Genomic DNA, 18,564 nt, shown 5'->3' with positions numbered 1-18,564 from the left:
TTATGAAAATGACTGAATAAAATATTTTTTTAAAGCGTTAAGTTCATAAGGAAATAGATCTCTGACATTGGAAGCCTGGTATAGGCAGAGAATATGTCCTGTCAGGCAAATCTCTGTCAATGCATCAATTAGAACTTGCTCTTTCATTTCTTTCAGAAGCTTGAGTTGTTCTCGATTTAGGAGAAGACGGCAGTTTCCACCGGGACCAATGATCTCCCGTATACTGTCCAAACTGTTCAAATACCGATAATGTGTCAGCATGGATTCATTCTCTTTCAAATAGAGAAGGATTACACCCCATGCACAAGTATCCTCACTTTGAAATTTCAATGCTGCATAATTGTAATGAGGTATAATGTTACGGTTATAAACAGCTAAGAATGAGGTCCACTTGGAATTTATTTTACAGCAAGTATAAGCCAGAAGAATAAAAATGATCAGCATGCTAATGCAACAACAAATAATAGCTATTATTTGAATATGTTTTAAAGTTTTATATTCTGGAATGGTGCACAAAAGGTTTCTGTTCTCAATCTTGCATTCTTCAAATTCTTCCTTGTAACTGTCAACCAATAACGAAAGAAATGTAATGAGTGCTATTGCTACACCACAATAAGCCAAATTCTTCATGACGAATAAACATGGAATCCAATAGCATCTGTGGCTGTTCATGGGGGAGATATCTTCGATACGCAGTGTCAGGAGCTTCTTATAAATGCTAAAGTGGAAGGAAAATAGATTCTGATTAGTGACATTAATTGTTCCGGTAACCATATCAGAACTGAACCATAGCTGCTGCTATCTACCTATCCTGCATCGAGGAGATGCAGTAAAGAAATGACTAATTTGGATCCAGTTTAGAACAGGGCCGGATTGAAGCATTAAAATAGACAGGTGGCGGATCAACGACACGGCTGGGTTTATCAGACTGGAGAAGGTTAAGTACAGGGGTTCTTTCGGCGGTGGCAGCCCTTTCTTGATTTCCTGCCGAAGGGGTAGAGGGTGGTCAATCTCAGCAGCAACCGGGGGGTGGGGGTGTTGGGGGGGGGGGGGGGGTTCGGGGCTGATTAAGGGGATTTCTTTTTGCGATGGTGGGCTTGTTATTTTCTTCTTTCTTGTATTGTTGTTTGTTATTATTTATTATGCTGTTTTGGGGGGGGAGTTATTTTCTTGTTTCGGTGTAGTATCACACCTTGTCTACTTTAACTGTGGGGAGAAAATTTGTTGTTGAAAAACTTGAATAAAAATTATTTAAAAAAATAAATAAACTGGTGGCCTGCAGGTACAGAATCGTTGATCCCGCTTGGTTATGATGTCCTCCAATATCAAATAACCACTGGCACAAAGTTCCTAGACCCATGAAGAATGTTGATTTCAGAGGGAACCTAGAGGTCTGTCTGAACCAGTGGAACTAAAACCCAGCTACAAGACAATTTATTCACCAGGGGCTGGATTCTCCGAAAACCGGTGCGATGGCCGGGAACCGGCGCCAAAAACGGCGCGGATCACTCGGTATCGGGCCCCCCAAACGTCGTGAAGACTCCAGGCCCGAATGGGCTAGCAGTGGCGTGACGCCATTCGTGACGTCGCCACCCGCCGTGGATGCGCACAAAAGACGGTCTCCCCCCCCCCCCCCCCCCCCCAGAAGACCCGTTAAGATGGCCGGCCACCACGCAGCCCTGAGGTTCCAGGAGCGCGACATTGAGGCGCTCCTGGACACAGTACAGGAGAGGAAGGAGGACCTGTACCCCGGACACGGCCGCAGGGTCGCCCCACGCCTCAGCCGGCGCCTGTGGAGGGTGGTGGCAGAGGCCGTCAGCACTGTGGCTGTGACACCAAGGACAGGCACCGTGAAACAAGAAGGTGAATTACCTCGTCAGGGCAGCCAGGGTGAGTCCCCCTCCCCCATATACCCCCTCCCCATATGCCCCATATCCCCCTCCCCATATCCCCCTCCCCATATCACCCTCCCCCATATCCCCCTCCCCATTTGCCCCATATCCCCCTCCCCCATATCACCCTCCCCCATATCCCCCCTCCCCATATCCCCTCCCCATTTCCCCCCTCCCCCATATCCCCTCCCCTATATCCCCATATCTCCTTTCCCCCATATCCCCCCTCCCCATATCCCCCATATCCCCCTCCCCATATCACCCTCCCCATATGCCCCATATTCCTCCCTCCCCATATGCCCCATATCCCCCTCCCCATACCCCTTCCCCATATGCTCCATATCCCCCTCCCCATATCACCCTCCCCCATATCCCCCTCCCCATATCCCTTCCCCATTTCCCCCCTCCCCCATATCCCCTCCCCTATATCCCCATATCTCCTTTCCCCCATATCCCCCTCCCCATATCCCCCATATCCCCCTCCCATATCCCCCTCCCCATATCCCTCCTCCCCATATCCCCCTCCCACATATCCCCCATTTCCCTCCTCCCCATATCCCCCTCCCACATATCCCCCATTTCCCCCCTCCCCCATATCTCCCTCACCATATCCTCCTCCCCATATCCCCCCTCCCCATATCCCCCTCCCCATATCCCCAATCCCCCTCCGCCATATCCCCATATCCCCCTCCCCCATAGCCCCCCTCCCCCATAGCCCCCTCCCCCATAGCCCCCCTCCCCCATAGCCCCCCTCCCCCATAGCCCCCTCCCCCATAGCCCCCTCCCTCATAACCCCTCCCCCATATCCCCCTCCACCATAGCCCCCCTCCCCCATATGCCCCATATCCCCTGATCACCGCCCGGGGTCTAACCATGCTGCTGTATTGTGTATTAAGACCATAAGACCATAAGACATAGGAGTGGAAGTAAGGCCATTCGGCCCATCGTCAAGGCACTCGTCCCCATGATGCCGACCGCCCACAGGATGCCCCAGGGTGGCCACGAGAGAGGGGAGACCCAGAGCCAGACGGAGACGACACACCCGTCTCGTACGGGTGCGGCGACGCAGGCGTGTGGCACCCAGTAACAAGGGGAGCAGCCAGGCCCCCGTCGCAGCCGAGCCAGGACACACCAACCCAGGACAGCCCAACCCAGGACAGCCCTACCCAGGACAGCCCTACCCAGGACAGCCCTACCCAGGACAGCCCTACCCAGGACAGCCCTACCCAGGACAGCCCTACCCAGGACAGCCCAACCCAGGACAGCCCTACCCAGGACACCCCTACCCAGGACACCCCTACCCAGGACAGCCCTACCCAGGACAGCCCTACCCAGGACAGCCCTACCCAGGACAGCCCTACCCAGGACAGCCCTACCCAGGACAGCCCTACCCAGGACACCACTACCCAGGACAGCCCTACCCAGGACAGCCCTACCCAGGACACCCCTACCCAGGACACCACTACCCAGGACAGCCCTACCCAGGACACCACTGCCCAGGACAGTCCTGTGCTCTGCCTTTGTGCTCTGTCCGAAGCGTGCGGGAGTGTCATGTACGTTGAGGACCAGTGTGTGTGTGTGTGAGGAGTGGTCTTACGTCGGCCCCAGATGAGTGTGCCTCCCCTCCACCTGGGCCGCCCTCTCCATCCCCCCCGGGCAGAGGATGGGACCGTGCGCTGCAGTGTCACGGCCGCATGCAGGGATGGTCCGGGTGGAGGGTGGCCATGGGTCAGACATTGTCCAACAATGTGGAGCCAGGAGCTCATCGCAGAGCGGGTCGTCATCGTCCTCCATGGCCTGCAATAGACACGCTTCCACCGGCGACCGTGTGAGCCCGGCCCATCGTGCCGCAGGTGGATGTGCAATGGAGGGGTGGTGTGCATGCGGGTGGGGTGGGTGTGGTTGGTGGGTGAGTGAGAGGGGGTGAGGGTGTTGGTGCTGGGTGGGTGAGGGGGGTGAGGGTGTTGGTGCTGGAATGAGGGTGTTGGTGCTGGACTGAGGGTGTTGGTGCTGGGGTGAGGGTGTTGGTGCTGGGTGGGTGAGGGGGGTGAGGGTGTTGGTGGGGGGGTGAGGGTGTTGGTGCTGGGGTGAGGGTGTTGGTGCTGGGTGGGTGAGGGGGTGAGGGTGTTGGTGCTGGGGTGAGGGTGTTGGTGCTGTGTGGGTGAGGGGGGTGAGGGTGTTGGTGCTGGGTGGGTGAGGGGGGTGAGGATGTTGGTGCTGGGTGGGTGAGGGGGTGAGGATGTTGGTGCTGGGTGGGTGAGGGGGGTGAGGGTGTTGGTGCTGGGTGGGTGAGGGGGGTGAGGGTGTTGGTGCTGGGGTGAGGGGGGTGAAGGTGTTGGTGCTGGGTGGGTGAGGGGGGTGAGGGTGTTGGTGCTGGGGTGAGGGGGGTGAAGGTGTTGGTGCTGGGGTGAGGGTGTTGGTGCTGGGGTGAGGGTGTTGGTGCTGGGGTGAGGGTGTTGGTGCTGGGATGAGGGTGTTGGTGCTGGGTGGGTGAGGGTGTTGCACGGGTGGGTGAGGGGGGTGAGGTTGGTCGGATGTTGCCATGGTGTGCGATATGTGGCCATACTCGCCGATTCGCATGTCCCCTAGTCAGTGAACCGGCCGACTATCAGCCTGCCCGTGCCCGCTGGCCCAGCCGGTAAAGGTGGGCAGCCACCCTGTCCAGCCCATCTGCCCTGACCATTGCCCCCATCTCCCTCATCTGGGGAGGACTGTGCCTCTTCCTGCTGCTCCTTCACTCCCCCCTCCTCTGCCCTGCAGCACATCGCCCCTCTGCTGGGCGATGTTGAGCAGGACACAGCAGACCACAACAATGTGGCCGACCCTATCTGGCGGGTACTGGAGAGCCACTCCAGAGCGATCCAGGCACCTGAAACGCATTTTGAGAACGCCAAAGCACCTCTCTATCACACCCCTTGTTGCTGTATGGGCACTGTTGCAGCTGTTCTCTGCCACACTCTGCCGTAGTGTCCTAAAAAGTAAGGTTAACGGTGTGGGGGGGGGTGAACACGGCCCTGTTATCTGCAGGTGGCCGCACGGCGATGTGCACCCCATCGATCACGCCCTGGACCATGGGAAAACTGGCCATGGCAGAGAAGCCCATGGCCCGGGCATCCTGGCTCACCCGGTCCACAGGGAACTGGATGTAGCGGTCCGCAATGGCATAAAGGGTCTGTCACTGCCCGGATGCACCGGTGCATCCTCTCACCCCCCTCCTCGTTACTCGCTATCTCCCCCCCTCCTCGTTACTCGCTATCTCCCCCCCTCCCGACACTCGCTATCTCCCCCCTCCCGGACACTCGCTATCTCCCCCCTCCCGGACACTCACTCTCACCCCTCCCCGACACTCACTCTCCCCCCCTCCCCTGACACTCACTCTCCCCCCCTCCCATGACACTCGCTCTCCCCCCTCCCCGACACTCGCTCTCCCCCCTCCCCGACACTCACTCTCCCCCCTCCCCTGACACTCGCTCTCCCCCCCTCCCCGACACTCACTCTCCCCCCTCCCCTGACACTCGCTCTCTTCCCCACTCCCCGACACTCGCTCCCCCCGACACTCGCTCTCCCCCCCCCCCGACACTCGCTCTCCCCCCCCCCTCCCTGACACTCGCTCTCCCCCCTCCCCGACACTCGCTCTCTCCCCCCCTCCCCGGCACACGCTCTGCCCCCCTCCCCGACACTCGCTCTCTCCCCCCCTCACCGGCACACGCTCTGCCCCCCTCCCCGACACTCACTCTCACCCCCCCCGACACTCGCCCTCACGCCCCCTCCCCGACACTCCCCACCCTCCCCGACACTCACTCTGTCCCCCCTCCCCGACACTCTCCCTGCTCCCGACACTCCCTCCCCCTCCCCGACACTCGCTGTTCCCCCCGACACTCGCTCTCTCCCCCCTGACACTCGCTCTCACCCCCCCTCCCCGATACTCACCCCCTCCCCGACACTCGCTCTCCCCCCCTCCCTGACACTCGCTCTCCCCCTCCCCGACACTCGCTCTATCCCCCCCTCCCCGGCACACGCTCTGCCCCCCTCCCCGACACTCTCCCCCCCTCGCCGACACTCCCCCATCCCCGACACTCCCTCCCCCTCCCCGACACTCGCTCTCCGCCCCGACACTCACACTCACCCCCCTCCCCGCCGACACTTGCTCTCACCCCCCCTCCCCGACACTCGCTCTCACTCCCCCCTCCCTGACACTTGCCCCCTCCCCGACACTCGCTCTCACTCCCCCCTCCCTGACACTTGCCCCCTCCCCGACACTCGCTCTCACTCCCCCCTCCCCGACACTCTCCCCCCTCGCCGACACTCCCTCCCCCTCCCCGACACTCGCTCTCCCCTCCTCCCCGACACTCGCTCTCTCCCCCTCCCCGACACTCTCAACCCCCCTCCCCGACACTCCCTCCCCCCCCGACACTCGCTCCCCCCCGCCACTCGCTCTCTCCCACCCCTCCCCGACACTCACCCCCCCACCCCGCCACTCCCTCCACATCCCCGACGCTCGCTCTCGCCCCCCGACACACGCTCTCACCCCCCCGACACTCACCCCCCCTCCCCGACACTCACTCTCACCCCCCCTGACACTCGCCCTCACGCCCCCTCCCCGACACTCCCCACCCTCCCCGAGACTCACTCTGTCCCCCCTCCCCGACACTCTCCCTGCTCCCCGACACTCCCTCCCCCTCCCCGTCACCCGCTGTTCCCCCCGACACTCGCTCTCTCCCCCCTGACACTCGCTCTCACCCCCCCTCCCCGATACTCACCCCCTCCCCGACACTCGCTCTCCCCCCCTCCCTGACACTCACTCTCACCCCCCCGACACTCGCCCTCACGCCCCCTCCCCGACACTCCCCACCCTCCCCGACACTCACTCTGTCCCCCCTCCCCGACACTCTCCCTGCTCCCCGACACTCCCTCCCCCTCCCCGTCACTCGCTGTTCCCCCCGACACTCGCTCTCTCCCCCCTGACACTCGCTCTCACCCCCCCTCCCCGATACTCACCCCCTCCCCGACACTCGCTCTCCCCCCCCTCCCTGACACTCGCTCTCCCCCCTCCCCGACACTCGCTCTATCCCCCCCTCCCCGGCACACGCTCTGCCCCCCTCCCCGACACTCTCCCCCCCTCGCCGACACTCCCCCATCCCCGACACTCCCTCCCCCTCCCCGACACTCGCTCTCCGCCCCGACACTCACACTCACCCCCCCTCCCCGCCGACACTTGCTCTCACCCCCCCTCCCCGACACTCGCTCTCACTCCCCCCTCCCTGACACTTGCCCCCTCCCCGACACTCGCTCTCACTCCCCCCTCCCTGACACTTGCCCCCTCCCCGACACTCGCTCTCACTCCCCCCTCCCCGACACTCTCCCCCCTCTCCGACACTCCCTCCCCTCCCCGACACTCGCTCTCCCCTCCTCCCCGACACTCGCTCTCCCCCCCTCCCCGACACTCTCAACCCCCCTCCCCGACACTCCCTCCCCCCCCGACACTCGCTCCCCCCGCCACTCGCTCTCTCCCACCCCTCCCCGACACTGACCCCCCCACCCCGCCACTCCCTCCACATCCCCGACGCTCGCTCTCGCCCCCCGACACACGCTCTCACCCCCCCGACACTCACCCCCCCTCCCCGACACTCACTCTCACCCCCCCCGACACTCGCCCTCACGCCCCCTCCCCGACACTCCCCACCCTCCCCGACACTCACTCTGTCCCCCCTCCCCGACACTCTCCCTGCTCCCCGACACTCCCTCCCCCTCCCCGTCACTCGCTGTTCCCCCCGACACTCGCTCTCCCCCCCCCTGACACTCGCTCTCCCCCCCCCTCCCCGATACTCACCCCCTCCCCGACACTCGCTCTCCCCCCCCTCCCTGACACTCGCTCTCCCCCTCCCCGACACTCGCTCTATCCCCCCCTCCCCGGCACACGCTCTGCCCCCCTCCCCGACACTCTCCCCCCCTCGCCGACACTCCCCCATCCCTGACACTCCCTCCCCCTCCCCGACACTCATCCCCCCCTCCCCGACACTCCCCCCTCCCCGACACTCGCTCTCCCCCCCTCCCCGACACTCACCCCCCCTCCCCGACACTCGCTCTCCGCCCCGACACTCACACTCACCCCCCTCCCCGCCGACACTTGCTCTCACCCCCATCCCCGACACTCGCTCTCACTCCCCCTCCCCGACACTCGCTCTCACTCCCCCCTCCCCGACACTTGCCCCCTCCCCGACACTCGCTCTCACTCCCCCCTCCCCGACACTCTCCCCCCTCCCCGACACTCCCTCCCCCTCCCCGACACTCGCTCTCCCCCCCTCCCCGACACTCGCTCTCTCCCCCCCTCCCCGACACTCTCAACCCCCCTCCCTGACACTCCCTCCCCCCCCCGACACTCGCTCCCCCCGCCACTCGCTCTCTCCCACCCCTCCCCGACACTCACCCCCCCACCCCGCCACTCCCTCCACATCCCCGACGCTCTCTCTCGCCCCCCGACATACGCTCTCACCCCCCCGACACTCACCCCCCCTCCCCGACACTCACTCTCACCCCCCCTCCCCGACACTCACCCCCCTCCCCGACACTCACTCTCACCCCCCCGACACTCACCCCCCCTCCCCGACACACGCTCTCACCCCCCCGACACTCACCCCCCCTCCCCGACACTCACTCTCACCCCCCTCCCCGACACTCACCCCCCCTCCCCGACACTCACTCTCACCCCCCCGACACTCGCCCTCACGCCGCCTCCCCGACACTCCCCCCTCCCCGACACTCCCTCCCCCTCCCCGACACTCGCTGTTCCCCCCGACACTCGCTCTCTCCCCCCGACACTCGCTCTCACCCCCCTCCCCGATACTCACCCCCTCCCCGACACTCGCTCTCCCCCTCCCCTGCCCGACACTCGCTCTCCCCCTCCCCGACACTCGCTCTATCCCCCCCTCCCCGGCACACGCTCTGCCCCCCTCCCCGACACTCTCCCCCCCTCGCCGACACTCCCCCATCCCCGACCCTCCCCCTCCCCGACACTCACCCCCCCCTCCCCGACACTCCCCCCTCCCCGACACTCGCTCTCCCCCCCTCCCCGACACTCACCCCCCCTCCCCGACACTCACCCCCCCCTCCCCGACACTCCCCCCTCCCCGACACTCGCTCTCCCCCCTCCCCGACACTCACCCCCCCTCCCCGACACTCGCTCTCCGCCCCGACACTCACACTCACCCCCCTCCCCGCCGACACTTGCTCTCACCCCCCCTCCCCGACACTCGCTCTCACTCCCCCCTCCCCGACACTCGCTGTTCCCCCCGACACTCGCTCTCTCCCCCCGACACTCGCTCTCACCCCCCTCCCCGATACTCACCCCCTCCCCGACACTCGCTCTCACCCCCCTCCCCGATACTCACCCCCTCCCCGACACTCGCTCTCCCCCTCCCCTGCCCGACACTCCCTCCCCCTCCCCGACACTCGCTGTTCCCCCCGACACTCGCTCTCACCCCCCTCCCCGATACTCACCCCCTCCCCGACACTCGCTCTCCCCCTCCCCTGCCCGACACTCGCTCTCCCCCCCACTCCCCGACACTCGCTCACCCCCCCACTCCCCGACACTCGCTCCCCCCCCCGACACTCGCTCTCCCCCCTTCGTCCCTGACACTCGCTCTCCCCCCTCCCCGACACTCGCTCTCTCCCCCTTCCCCGGCACACGCTCTGCCCCCCTCCCCGACACTCTCCCCCCCTCCCCGACACTCGCTCTCTCCCCCCTCCCCGACACTCGCTCTCTCCCCCTCCCCGACACTCACCCCCCTCCCCGACACTCGCTCTCCCCCCCCCGACACTCACACTCACCCCCCTCCCCGCCGACACTCGCTCTCACCCCCCCTCCCCGACACTCGCTCTCCCCCTTCCCCTCCCCGACAGTCGCTCTCTTCCCACCCCCCCCCCTCCCCGACACTCGCTCTCACCCCCCCCGGCACTCGCTCTCACCCCCCCCTCCTCCCCGACACTCGCTCTCACCCCCCCGTCACTCGCTCTCACCCCCCCTCCCCGACACTCACCCCCCCCCCCCCGACACTCACCCCCCCCCCCTCCCCGACACTTGCTCTCCTCCCCCTCCCCGGCACTCGCTCTCCCCCCCGACACTCGCTCTCACCCCCCCCTCCCCGACACTCACCCCCCTCCCCAACACTCGCTCTCTCTCCCCCCCTCCTCTACACTCACCCCCCCTCCCCGACACTCACCCCCCCCCCCGACACTTGCTCTCCCCCCCCCTCCCCGGCACTCGCTCTCCCCCCCCTCCCCGGCACTTGCTCTCACCCCCCCCCCCCTCCTCCCCGACACTCGCTCTCACCCCCCCTCCTCCCCGACACTCGGTCTCCCCCCCCCGACACTCGCTCTCCCCCCTCCCCGACACTCTCTCTCCCCCCCTGCCCGACACTCGCTCTCACCCCCCCCCCCCCCCCTCCCCCCCCCCCGTCCCGTCCCGTCCCCGTCCCCGACACTCGGCACTCACCCACCCCGGCACTCATTCTCTACCCCCCTCCCCGGCACTCGCTCTCTCTCTCCCCCCCCGACACTCGGCACTCACCCCCCCTCCCCGACACTCGCTCTCCCCCCCCTCCCTGACACTCGCTCTCCCCCCTCCCCGACACTCGCTCTCCCCCTCTCCCCGACACTTGCTCTCTCACCCCCCTCCCCGACACTCGCTCTCCCCTCTCCCCGACACGCGCTCTCCCTCCCCTCCCCGACACTCACTCTCACCCACCTGCCCGACACCCCCCCTCCCCGACACTCTCCCCCCCACCCCGACACCCCCCTCCCCGATACCCCCCCTCCCCGACACTCTATCCCAACCCCCTCCCCGACACTCACTCTCTCACCCCCCTCCCCGGCACTCACTCTCAGCCCCCCTCCCCGACACTCGCTCTCCCCCCCCCCCGACATTTCGCTCTCTCCCCCCCCTCCCCGACACTCTCAATCCCCCCCCTTCCCGACACTCACCCGCCCCTCCCCGACACTCACTCTCTCCACCCCTTCCTGGCATCTCCCCCCACCTTCCCCCCACAGCCCTTCCTGCTCCCCCCCCAGAGCCGCCCCCCCTGCTCCCCCCACAGCTGCCCCCCCCCACAGGCCCACCCACCCCCCCTCCCACACAGCCTCCCCCCCACAGCCCCCCACAGGCTCCCCACGCAGCCCCCCCACACAGCCTCCCCCACACAGCCCCCCCACCCCCCCTCCCCCCTCACCCACAGACTGTGGCCATGCCGTCACTTCTCCTGCGGCCACCTCCCACGCCGTGACCTAACTCCACGCTGAACGGCGTCAACCATCAGCACTTGTTGACGCCGTTAAATAGGTGTTTTGACTGACGCCAACGTGACCCGTGGTTGGCGGGACTTTGGCCCATCCGGCTGGGAGAATACGGGCAGCCCCGGGATCCATAGCCCCCGCCATTCTCCAAGGCGGACAGCGGGATTGGTGCCTCGCCGACTCTTTACCGTTCGGGGACTTCGGGAGACGGCGGGGGCGGGATTCACGCCAGCCCCTGGCAATTCTCCGACCCGGCAGGGGGGGTCGGAGAATCCCGCCCCAGATAACCAACAGATCATACCTAATTCTGCGTGCAGGTCGTTCAGTGTCTTCACTAATGTTCACCATCATAGCCCGGTAAACACTATCGTTTAGCTCATAGATCACCTCCTCCACATGTTTCCGGATACAATTTTGGAAGTAAAATTCCCAGAATCTGTTGATGAGGAACATCACTCCAAGAAAGATTCCTATCAGCAACGTCAGGTACTGTAGAAAGAATCATTAAAATTTTTGTAATCATTGATATATCTGCTCCAAACACATTCGATAAATGTTAACTGAACATGTTTTAACATTGATGTAGTAAAATCAGAATAAAGAGATACCAGTAATAAATATAATTGAGTTGTGAAGGGGAAAAAGGTTATCTTTCTTAGAGCTTATTGGAGTGAACATGAGGAGAGCGGCACGGTGGCACAGTGGTTAGCACTGCTGCCTCACGGCGCCAAGGACCCGGGTTCGATCCCGTCTCTGGGTTGCTGTCCGTGTGGAGTTTGCACATTCTCCCCGTGTCTGCGTGGGTCTCACCCCCACAACCCAAAGATGTGCAGGGTAGGTGGATTGGCCACGCTAAATTGCCTCTTAATTGGAAAAATAAATAAACAAAAATAGAGTGAATATTCAGAGACCCAGGTGACTGCTCTGGGGACATGGGTTCAAATCCCACCATGACAACCTCTGGCATTTAAATTCAATTAATAGAATTTGGAATTAACAACTAATCCCATTAATGGAGACCTTGAAACTAAAATATATTGTTGCAAAAACTTGTTTGGTTCACTGATACCCTTCACGGAAAGAAATCTACCGTCCTTATTAGATGTATTGCCAGGCCAGCGTCTTGTTCACTTTTAACTACCCTCTGATAATGCTGAGTAAATCACTCAGTTCAAGGGCAATTTGGGATGGGTAACAAAAGCTAACATGGCCAATAAAACCCACATCCTTATAAAAATCAGGAGGCACGAGAAGGTAAATGAAACAACATTTCATTCATAAACATAAAGTAAAGGCTGCAACGTGGATCACAGCTCACAGGCCCCAGTCGGGACTACCAGAAGTGCCGGGCCCAGTCCAGGCCGGCTTTTAAAGGACAAGTTTACGAGCCCCATTGGGGTGGGCCTCCATTCACTAGAGGGGGAGCTCGTATTCTACGAGTCCCACAGGGAGACTCTGCGGGTCTCCTGAAGGATATTATACCCTATTGAATAATTATTTTTAATGTGCAAATTTAAGAAAGGTAGGTAGAAAGATTAATGAGAGAACATTGACAGGGGTCAATTCAGAGATACAAATCTTAAAAACATTGGAGGATAGTTTTCCTCACGGCCTGGGATCTTATTAGAATCCAGAAAGTAGAGGAGACAAAGCTGTCGGGATAAATCTTGATGCCAATCAGTATTGTCCATGAGATTCTTTACTGATCATCAAGATGGTCAGATGAGTTCAATGGTGTGAGAGGTTAAATTCCCAAGATGTTGCCGTGAGCTGCTTAACAAGTTACTCTTCATCGCTAAGCTGATCAATACAAAAGCTGGAACCACTATCGACGGAGAACATTGATGTCACCACATTGAATCAAACTGAAAATTCCTGAAGATTAGGAGATTATTGAACTTCATGAAGTGAGGGGGTCTGGAATCTCCAAGAATTGGAATCCGGTGATTCCAGGGAGCCATGAGGAACAGAACAGGGGTTAACAATGTCCATTTATATAACACCAGGAATGTAGTGAAATGTCCCAAGGTACTTCACAGGGGCGTTACCAGAAAATAATTGGGCACCGAGTTACAGATAGAGATATCAGGGCAGGTGACCAAATGGGCAAACAAATAAAGATTTTGTACTGGATGTTTCACAGAAAATGTAAAACAAAGGGAAGGAGAATGAAGGGAAGATTTTAAAAATTGCATCAGGCTCTGACCTCAGGGGCTTGTGTTTCATTAGACGCCTTCATACTTTCCACACAGATTTTGATGTCCTTTCTTTTAACAACTGTGCTGTTTTCATAGCAGACAACGTAATGTCCGACTGTAAAGAATAGAGGGAAATAATTCAAATTTGAAGTAATGTTCTCTCAGTATTTGCACATTGGGACATAAGCTTCCAATAACATAAGAACATAAGAACATAAGAACTAGGAGCAGGAGTAGGCCATCTGGCCCCTCGAGCCTGCCCTGCCATTCAATGAGATCATGGCTGATCTTTTGTGGACTCAGCTCCACTTTCCGGCCCGAACACCATAACCCTTAATCCCTTTTTTCTTCAAAAAACTATCTATCTTTACCTTAAAAACATTTAATGAAGGAGCCTCAACTGCTTCACCGTGCAAGGAATTCCATAGATTCACAACCCTTTGGGTGAAGAAGTTCCTCCCAAACTCAGTCCTAAATCTACTTCCCCTTATTTTGAGGCTATGCTCCCTAGTTCTGCTTTCTCCCACCAGTGGAAACAACCTGCCCGCGTCTATCCTATCTATTCCCTTCATAATTTTAAATGTTTCGATAAGATCCCCCCTCATCCTTCTAAATTCCAACGAGTACAGTCCCAGTCTACTCAACCTCTCCTCGTAATCCAACCCCTTCAGATCTGGGATTAACCTCGTGAATCTCCTCTGCACGCCCTCCAGTGCCAGTATGTCCTTTCTCAAGTAAGGAGACCAAAACTGAACACAATACTCCAGGTGTGGCCTCACTAACACCTTATACAATTGCAGCATAACTCCCTAGTCTTAAACTCCATCCCTCTAGCAATGAAGGACAAAATTCCATTTGCCTTCTTAATCACCTGTTGCACCTGTAAACCAACTTTCTGTGACTCATGCACTAGCACACCCAGGTCTCTCTGCACAGCAGCATGCTTTAATATTTTATTGTTTAAATAATAATCCCGTTTGCTGTTATTCCTACCAAAATGGATAACCTCACATTTGTCAACATTGTATTCCATTTGCCAGGCCTTAGCCCATTCACTTAACCTATCCAAATCCCTCTGCAGACTTCCAGTATCCTCTGCACTTTTCGCTTTACCACTCATCTTAGTGTCATCTGCAAACTTGGACACATTGCCTTTGGTCCCCAACTCCAAATCATCTATGTAGATTGTGAACAATTGTGGGCCCAACACGGATCCCTGAGGGACACCACTATCTACTGATCACCAACCAGAGAAGCACCCATTAATCCCCACTCTTTGTTTTCTATTAATTAACCAATCCTCTATCCATGCTACTACTTTACCCTTAATGCCATGCATCTTTATCTTATGCAGCAGCCTTTTGTGTGGCACCTTGTCAAAAGCTTTCTGAAAATCCAGATATACCACATCCATTGGCTCCCCGTTATCCACTGCACTGGTAATGTCCTCAAGAAATTCCACTAAATTAGTTAGGCACGACCTGCCCTTTATGAACCCATGCTGCGTCTGCCCAATGGGACAATTTCTATCCAGATGCCTCGCTATTTCTTCCTTGGTGATAGATTCCAGCATTTTCCCTACTACCGAAGTTAAGCTCACTGGCCTATAATTTCCTGCTCTCTGCCTACCTCCTTTTTTAAACAGTGGTGTCACGTTTGCTAATTTCCAATCCACCGGGACCACCCCAGAGTCTAGTAAATTTTGGTCAATCATCGCTAGTGCATCTGCAATTTCTCTAGCCATCTCTTTTAGCACTCTGGGATGCATTCCATCAGGGCCAGGAGACTTGTCTATCTTTAGCCCCATTAGCTTGCCCATCACTACCTCCTTAGTGATAACAATCCTCTCAAGGTCATCACCTGTCATAACCTAATTTCTATCAGTCACTGGCATTATTTGTGTCTTCCACTGTGAAGACCGACCCAAAAAACCTGTTCAGTTCCTCAGCCATTTCCTCATCTCCCATTATTAGAACGCCCTTCTCATCCTCTAAAGGACCAATATTTACCTTAGCCACTCTTTTTTGCTTTATATATTTGTAAAAACTTTTGCTGTCTGCTTTTATATTCTGAGCAAGTTCATCTCATAATCTATCTTACTCTTCTTTATAACTTTTTTAGTAGCTTTCTGTTGCCCCTTAAATATTTCCCAGTCCTCTAGTCTCCCACCAACCTTTGCCACTTTGTATGCTCTTTCTTTCAATTTGATACTCTCCCTTATTTCCTTAGATATCCACAGTCGATTTTTCCTCTTTCTACCGTCTTTCCCTTTTGTGGGTATAAACCTTTGCTGAGCACTGTGAAAAATCGCTTGGAAGGTTCTCCATTGTTCCTCAACTGTTCCACCATAAAGTCTTTGCTCCCAGTCTACCTTAGCTAGTTCTTCTCTCATTCCATTGTAATCTCCTTTGTTTAAACACAAAACACTAGTATTTGATTTTACCTTCTCACCCTCCATCTGTATTTTAAATTCCACCATATTGTGATCACTCCTTCCGAGAGGATCGCTAACTATGAGATCATGAATCAATCCTGTCTTATTACACAGGACAAGATCTAGGACCGCGTGTTCCCTCGTAGGTTCTATTGCATACTGTTCTAGGAAACTATTGCGGATACATTCTATAAACTCCTCCTCAAAGTTGCCTTGACCGACCTGGTTAAACCGATCGACATGTAGATTAAAATCCCCCATGATAACTTCTGTACCATTTCTACATGTATCAGTTATCTCTTTGTTTATTGCATGCCCCACCATAATATTAGTATTTGGTGGCCAATAGACTACTCCTATCAGTGACTTTTTCGCCTTACTATTCCTGATTTCCAACCAAATGGATTCAACCTTATCCTCCATAGCACCGATATCATCCCTAACTATTGCCCGGATGTCATCCTTAAATAACAGAGCTACATCACCTCCCATACCATCCACTCTGTCCTTCCGAATAGTTTGATACCCTCGGATATTTAACTGCCAGTCGTGACCATCCTTTAACCATGTTTCAGTAATGGCCACTAAATCAAAGTCATTCACGATGATTTGCGCCATCAACTCATTTACTTTATTCCGAATACTACGAGCATTCAGGTAAAATACACTTATGTTGGTTTTTTTACCTCTGTTTTGAATCTTAACATCTCCAATTTTACTCCTTTTAGTATTACTGGGCCTATTCACTGAACTCCCCTCTGTCACTGTACCTTGTACTGTTGCTCTTTTTGATTTTTGACTATGTCTTCTCTGCCTTGCACTTTTCCCCTTACTTCCTTTGCTTCTGTCCCTGTTTTACTACCCTCCAACATCCTGCATTGGTTCCCATCTCCCTGCCACATTAGTTTAAACCCTCCCCAACAGCTCTAGCAAACACCCCCCCAGGACAACGGTTCCAGTCCTGCCCAGGTGCAGACCGTCCGGTTTGTACTGGTCCCACCTCCCCCAGATCCCAGGGTCAATTACATGAAGCTGAAACTGAATGAAGATTACATGAGAAATGTGGTGAGTGCAGACTTGCTGTGTTTCCTGGGAAGAAGAACATGGGCAGGATTCTTCATTTGGGAGACTGTGTTCTCCCCCTGGAGATGTATCCCCACTGATTTGCGCTTGTGCAAGGGAGGGGTGTTATGAACCCCCTGGGAAGTAGGGAAGTGTACAGCATCCGGTTCCCATTAACTCACAACTAGTATGAATCCGCCCCCCCCCCCCCCCCCCCCCCCCCCAACCCCTCCCCTCCCGGTAATTGTAGATGGAACTTCCCCCTTTACAGGGAAGGCTTCGCAGTAAAAAACCCAGGCCTGGTTACAGGTCGGGGAGGGTGACACTTTGGGGCGTGGGAGTTTAGAAATGCATCTTAATAAATCTCTTACTTTGTATCCTACGAGTGTTTCTTGCCCAACAGATTTGACACGGGGCTCTGGTGGGAAGTTCTTTCATGGGGGGTTTCTGTAGTGGCCACTGTAATGGTGAGGTTTTCTGGGGGTCTCTTGTGGGGGTCTCTCTTAGGGGGTGTCTGGTGAGGGACAGGTGGGGGAGGGTCTTGTGGGGGTGGGGTGGGCAGGATTTCCATTGTGGGCAACTTCCTTTAAGGATGAACCCCTTGGCCCAACCCAAGGACCATCACGTCAGTCCAATGCTGGAAAATACCTGCACCAATTCTCACCCATGTGAATTCCAGCCCAGATGACCGGAGGATCCAGTGCCCACCCTGTTAATGGGCTGCAAATTAATAAATGTGACTCATTTACATCCTCCCGCTGGTGCGTGGCACGAATCTCGGTGCCGCCGGCTGCGGGGAACTGGAGCTTTGGACGAGCTCTGATCCCATTTATTGCCCGATACTGAATTCTCCACCACATCGGGAATCTGCCAGCAGCAGAATCCAGCTCCACTTCTCATAAAATCTGGATACAACACACGTTGTTTTATGCATGGTCTATATAGTCTGCTGGGGAACTTCATATTGTTTAGCCGAGTTGGTGAGGAATTATCCAAGTTTTGTTCCCCCAATTAGCCTTGGATCTTTTTTTGTATGTTTAAAGAACTCAGCTCTTATACAAATGACACAGAAAGTGGCTGGAAACAATGCAAACATTACCAAAAGCAGAAAAAGGCAAGCAGCAAGAACGAAGGGAAGCTGTGTGGTTCTGTCGGACAGGCTTAGACTATCTGGATCCTATGTTGAGCACTGGTTTTACATGTTCAAAAACCTCAGTGTAGTGATATGTATATATAGAGATATATAAAGGGTTAATGACTACATCATAGTGTAAGACAACACTAGATAGCAGCACTACATTCACGTATATATCTGTGGACACAAAGGTTCTTGGGGCTCTTCAAACCAGGAGTGACTAGACAGCAGAGTGTTAGAGAGATAGATAATAGCATAGTTAGCACCTGTAGTTAAAATAGTTAATACTTTATTTTGAATTACTTAATCACTAGTTATAGTTCTGTAAGAGTGAACAAACTCAACATTAATCAATTCATTATTCACTACACCGATTTTGCTTTGATTTAAAGATTAATGGTTTCTTGAGAATTGCACCATCATACCATTCTGGAAATATAAAGCAAAGAGTAACGACATATTACTAACAAGCACTATGACACACAGTTCTCATAAAAGATACAAAAAGCAGCTGAGATCCTGGACAGACAGGAAACAACGCAGAGAATTAGAAAG

General features: G+C 56.7%; 1 protein-coding gene across 1 annotated transcript in view; it reads right to left on the bottom strand.

The window, feature by feature from the left end:
• Nucleotides 1-18,564, bottom strand: part of LOC119951060 — a 34,514-nt gene continuing 15,950 nt past the window's right edge. Inside the window, exons 2-4 of the mRNA XM_038774097.1 lie at nt 13,387-13,493; nt 11,482-11,669; nt 1-718 (exon numbers count right to left, since the gene is read on the bottom strand). Coding sequence (XP_038630025.1) covers nt 1-718; nt 11,482-11,669; nt 13,387-13,419 — 939 coding nt within the window. The 5' untranslated portion in view covers nt 13,420-13,493. The remainder of the gene's footprint in view (nt 719-11,481; nt 11,670-13,386; nt 13,494-18,564) is intronic.

Source organism: Scyliorhinus canicula, chromosome 16, assembly GCF_902713615.1.
Source record: "Scyliorhinus canicula chromosome 16, sScyCan1.1, whole genome shotgun sequence".
Taxonomy (NCBI): domain Eukaryota; kingdom Metazoa; phylum Chordata; class Chondrichthyes; order Carcharhiniformes; family Scyliorhinidae; genus Scyliorhinus; species Scyliorhinus canicula.
The sequence above is the reverse complement of the archived record's forward strand: the minus strand, read 5'-3'. Positions and strand labels throughout refer to the sequence as shown.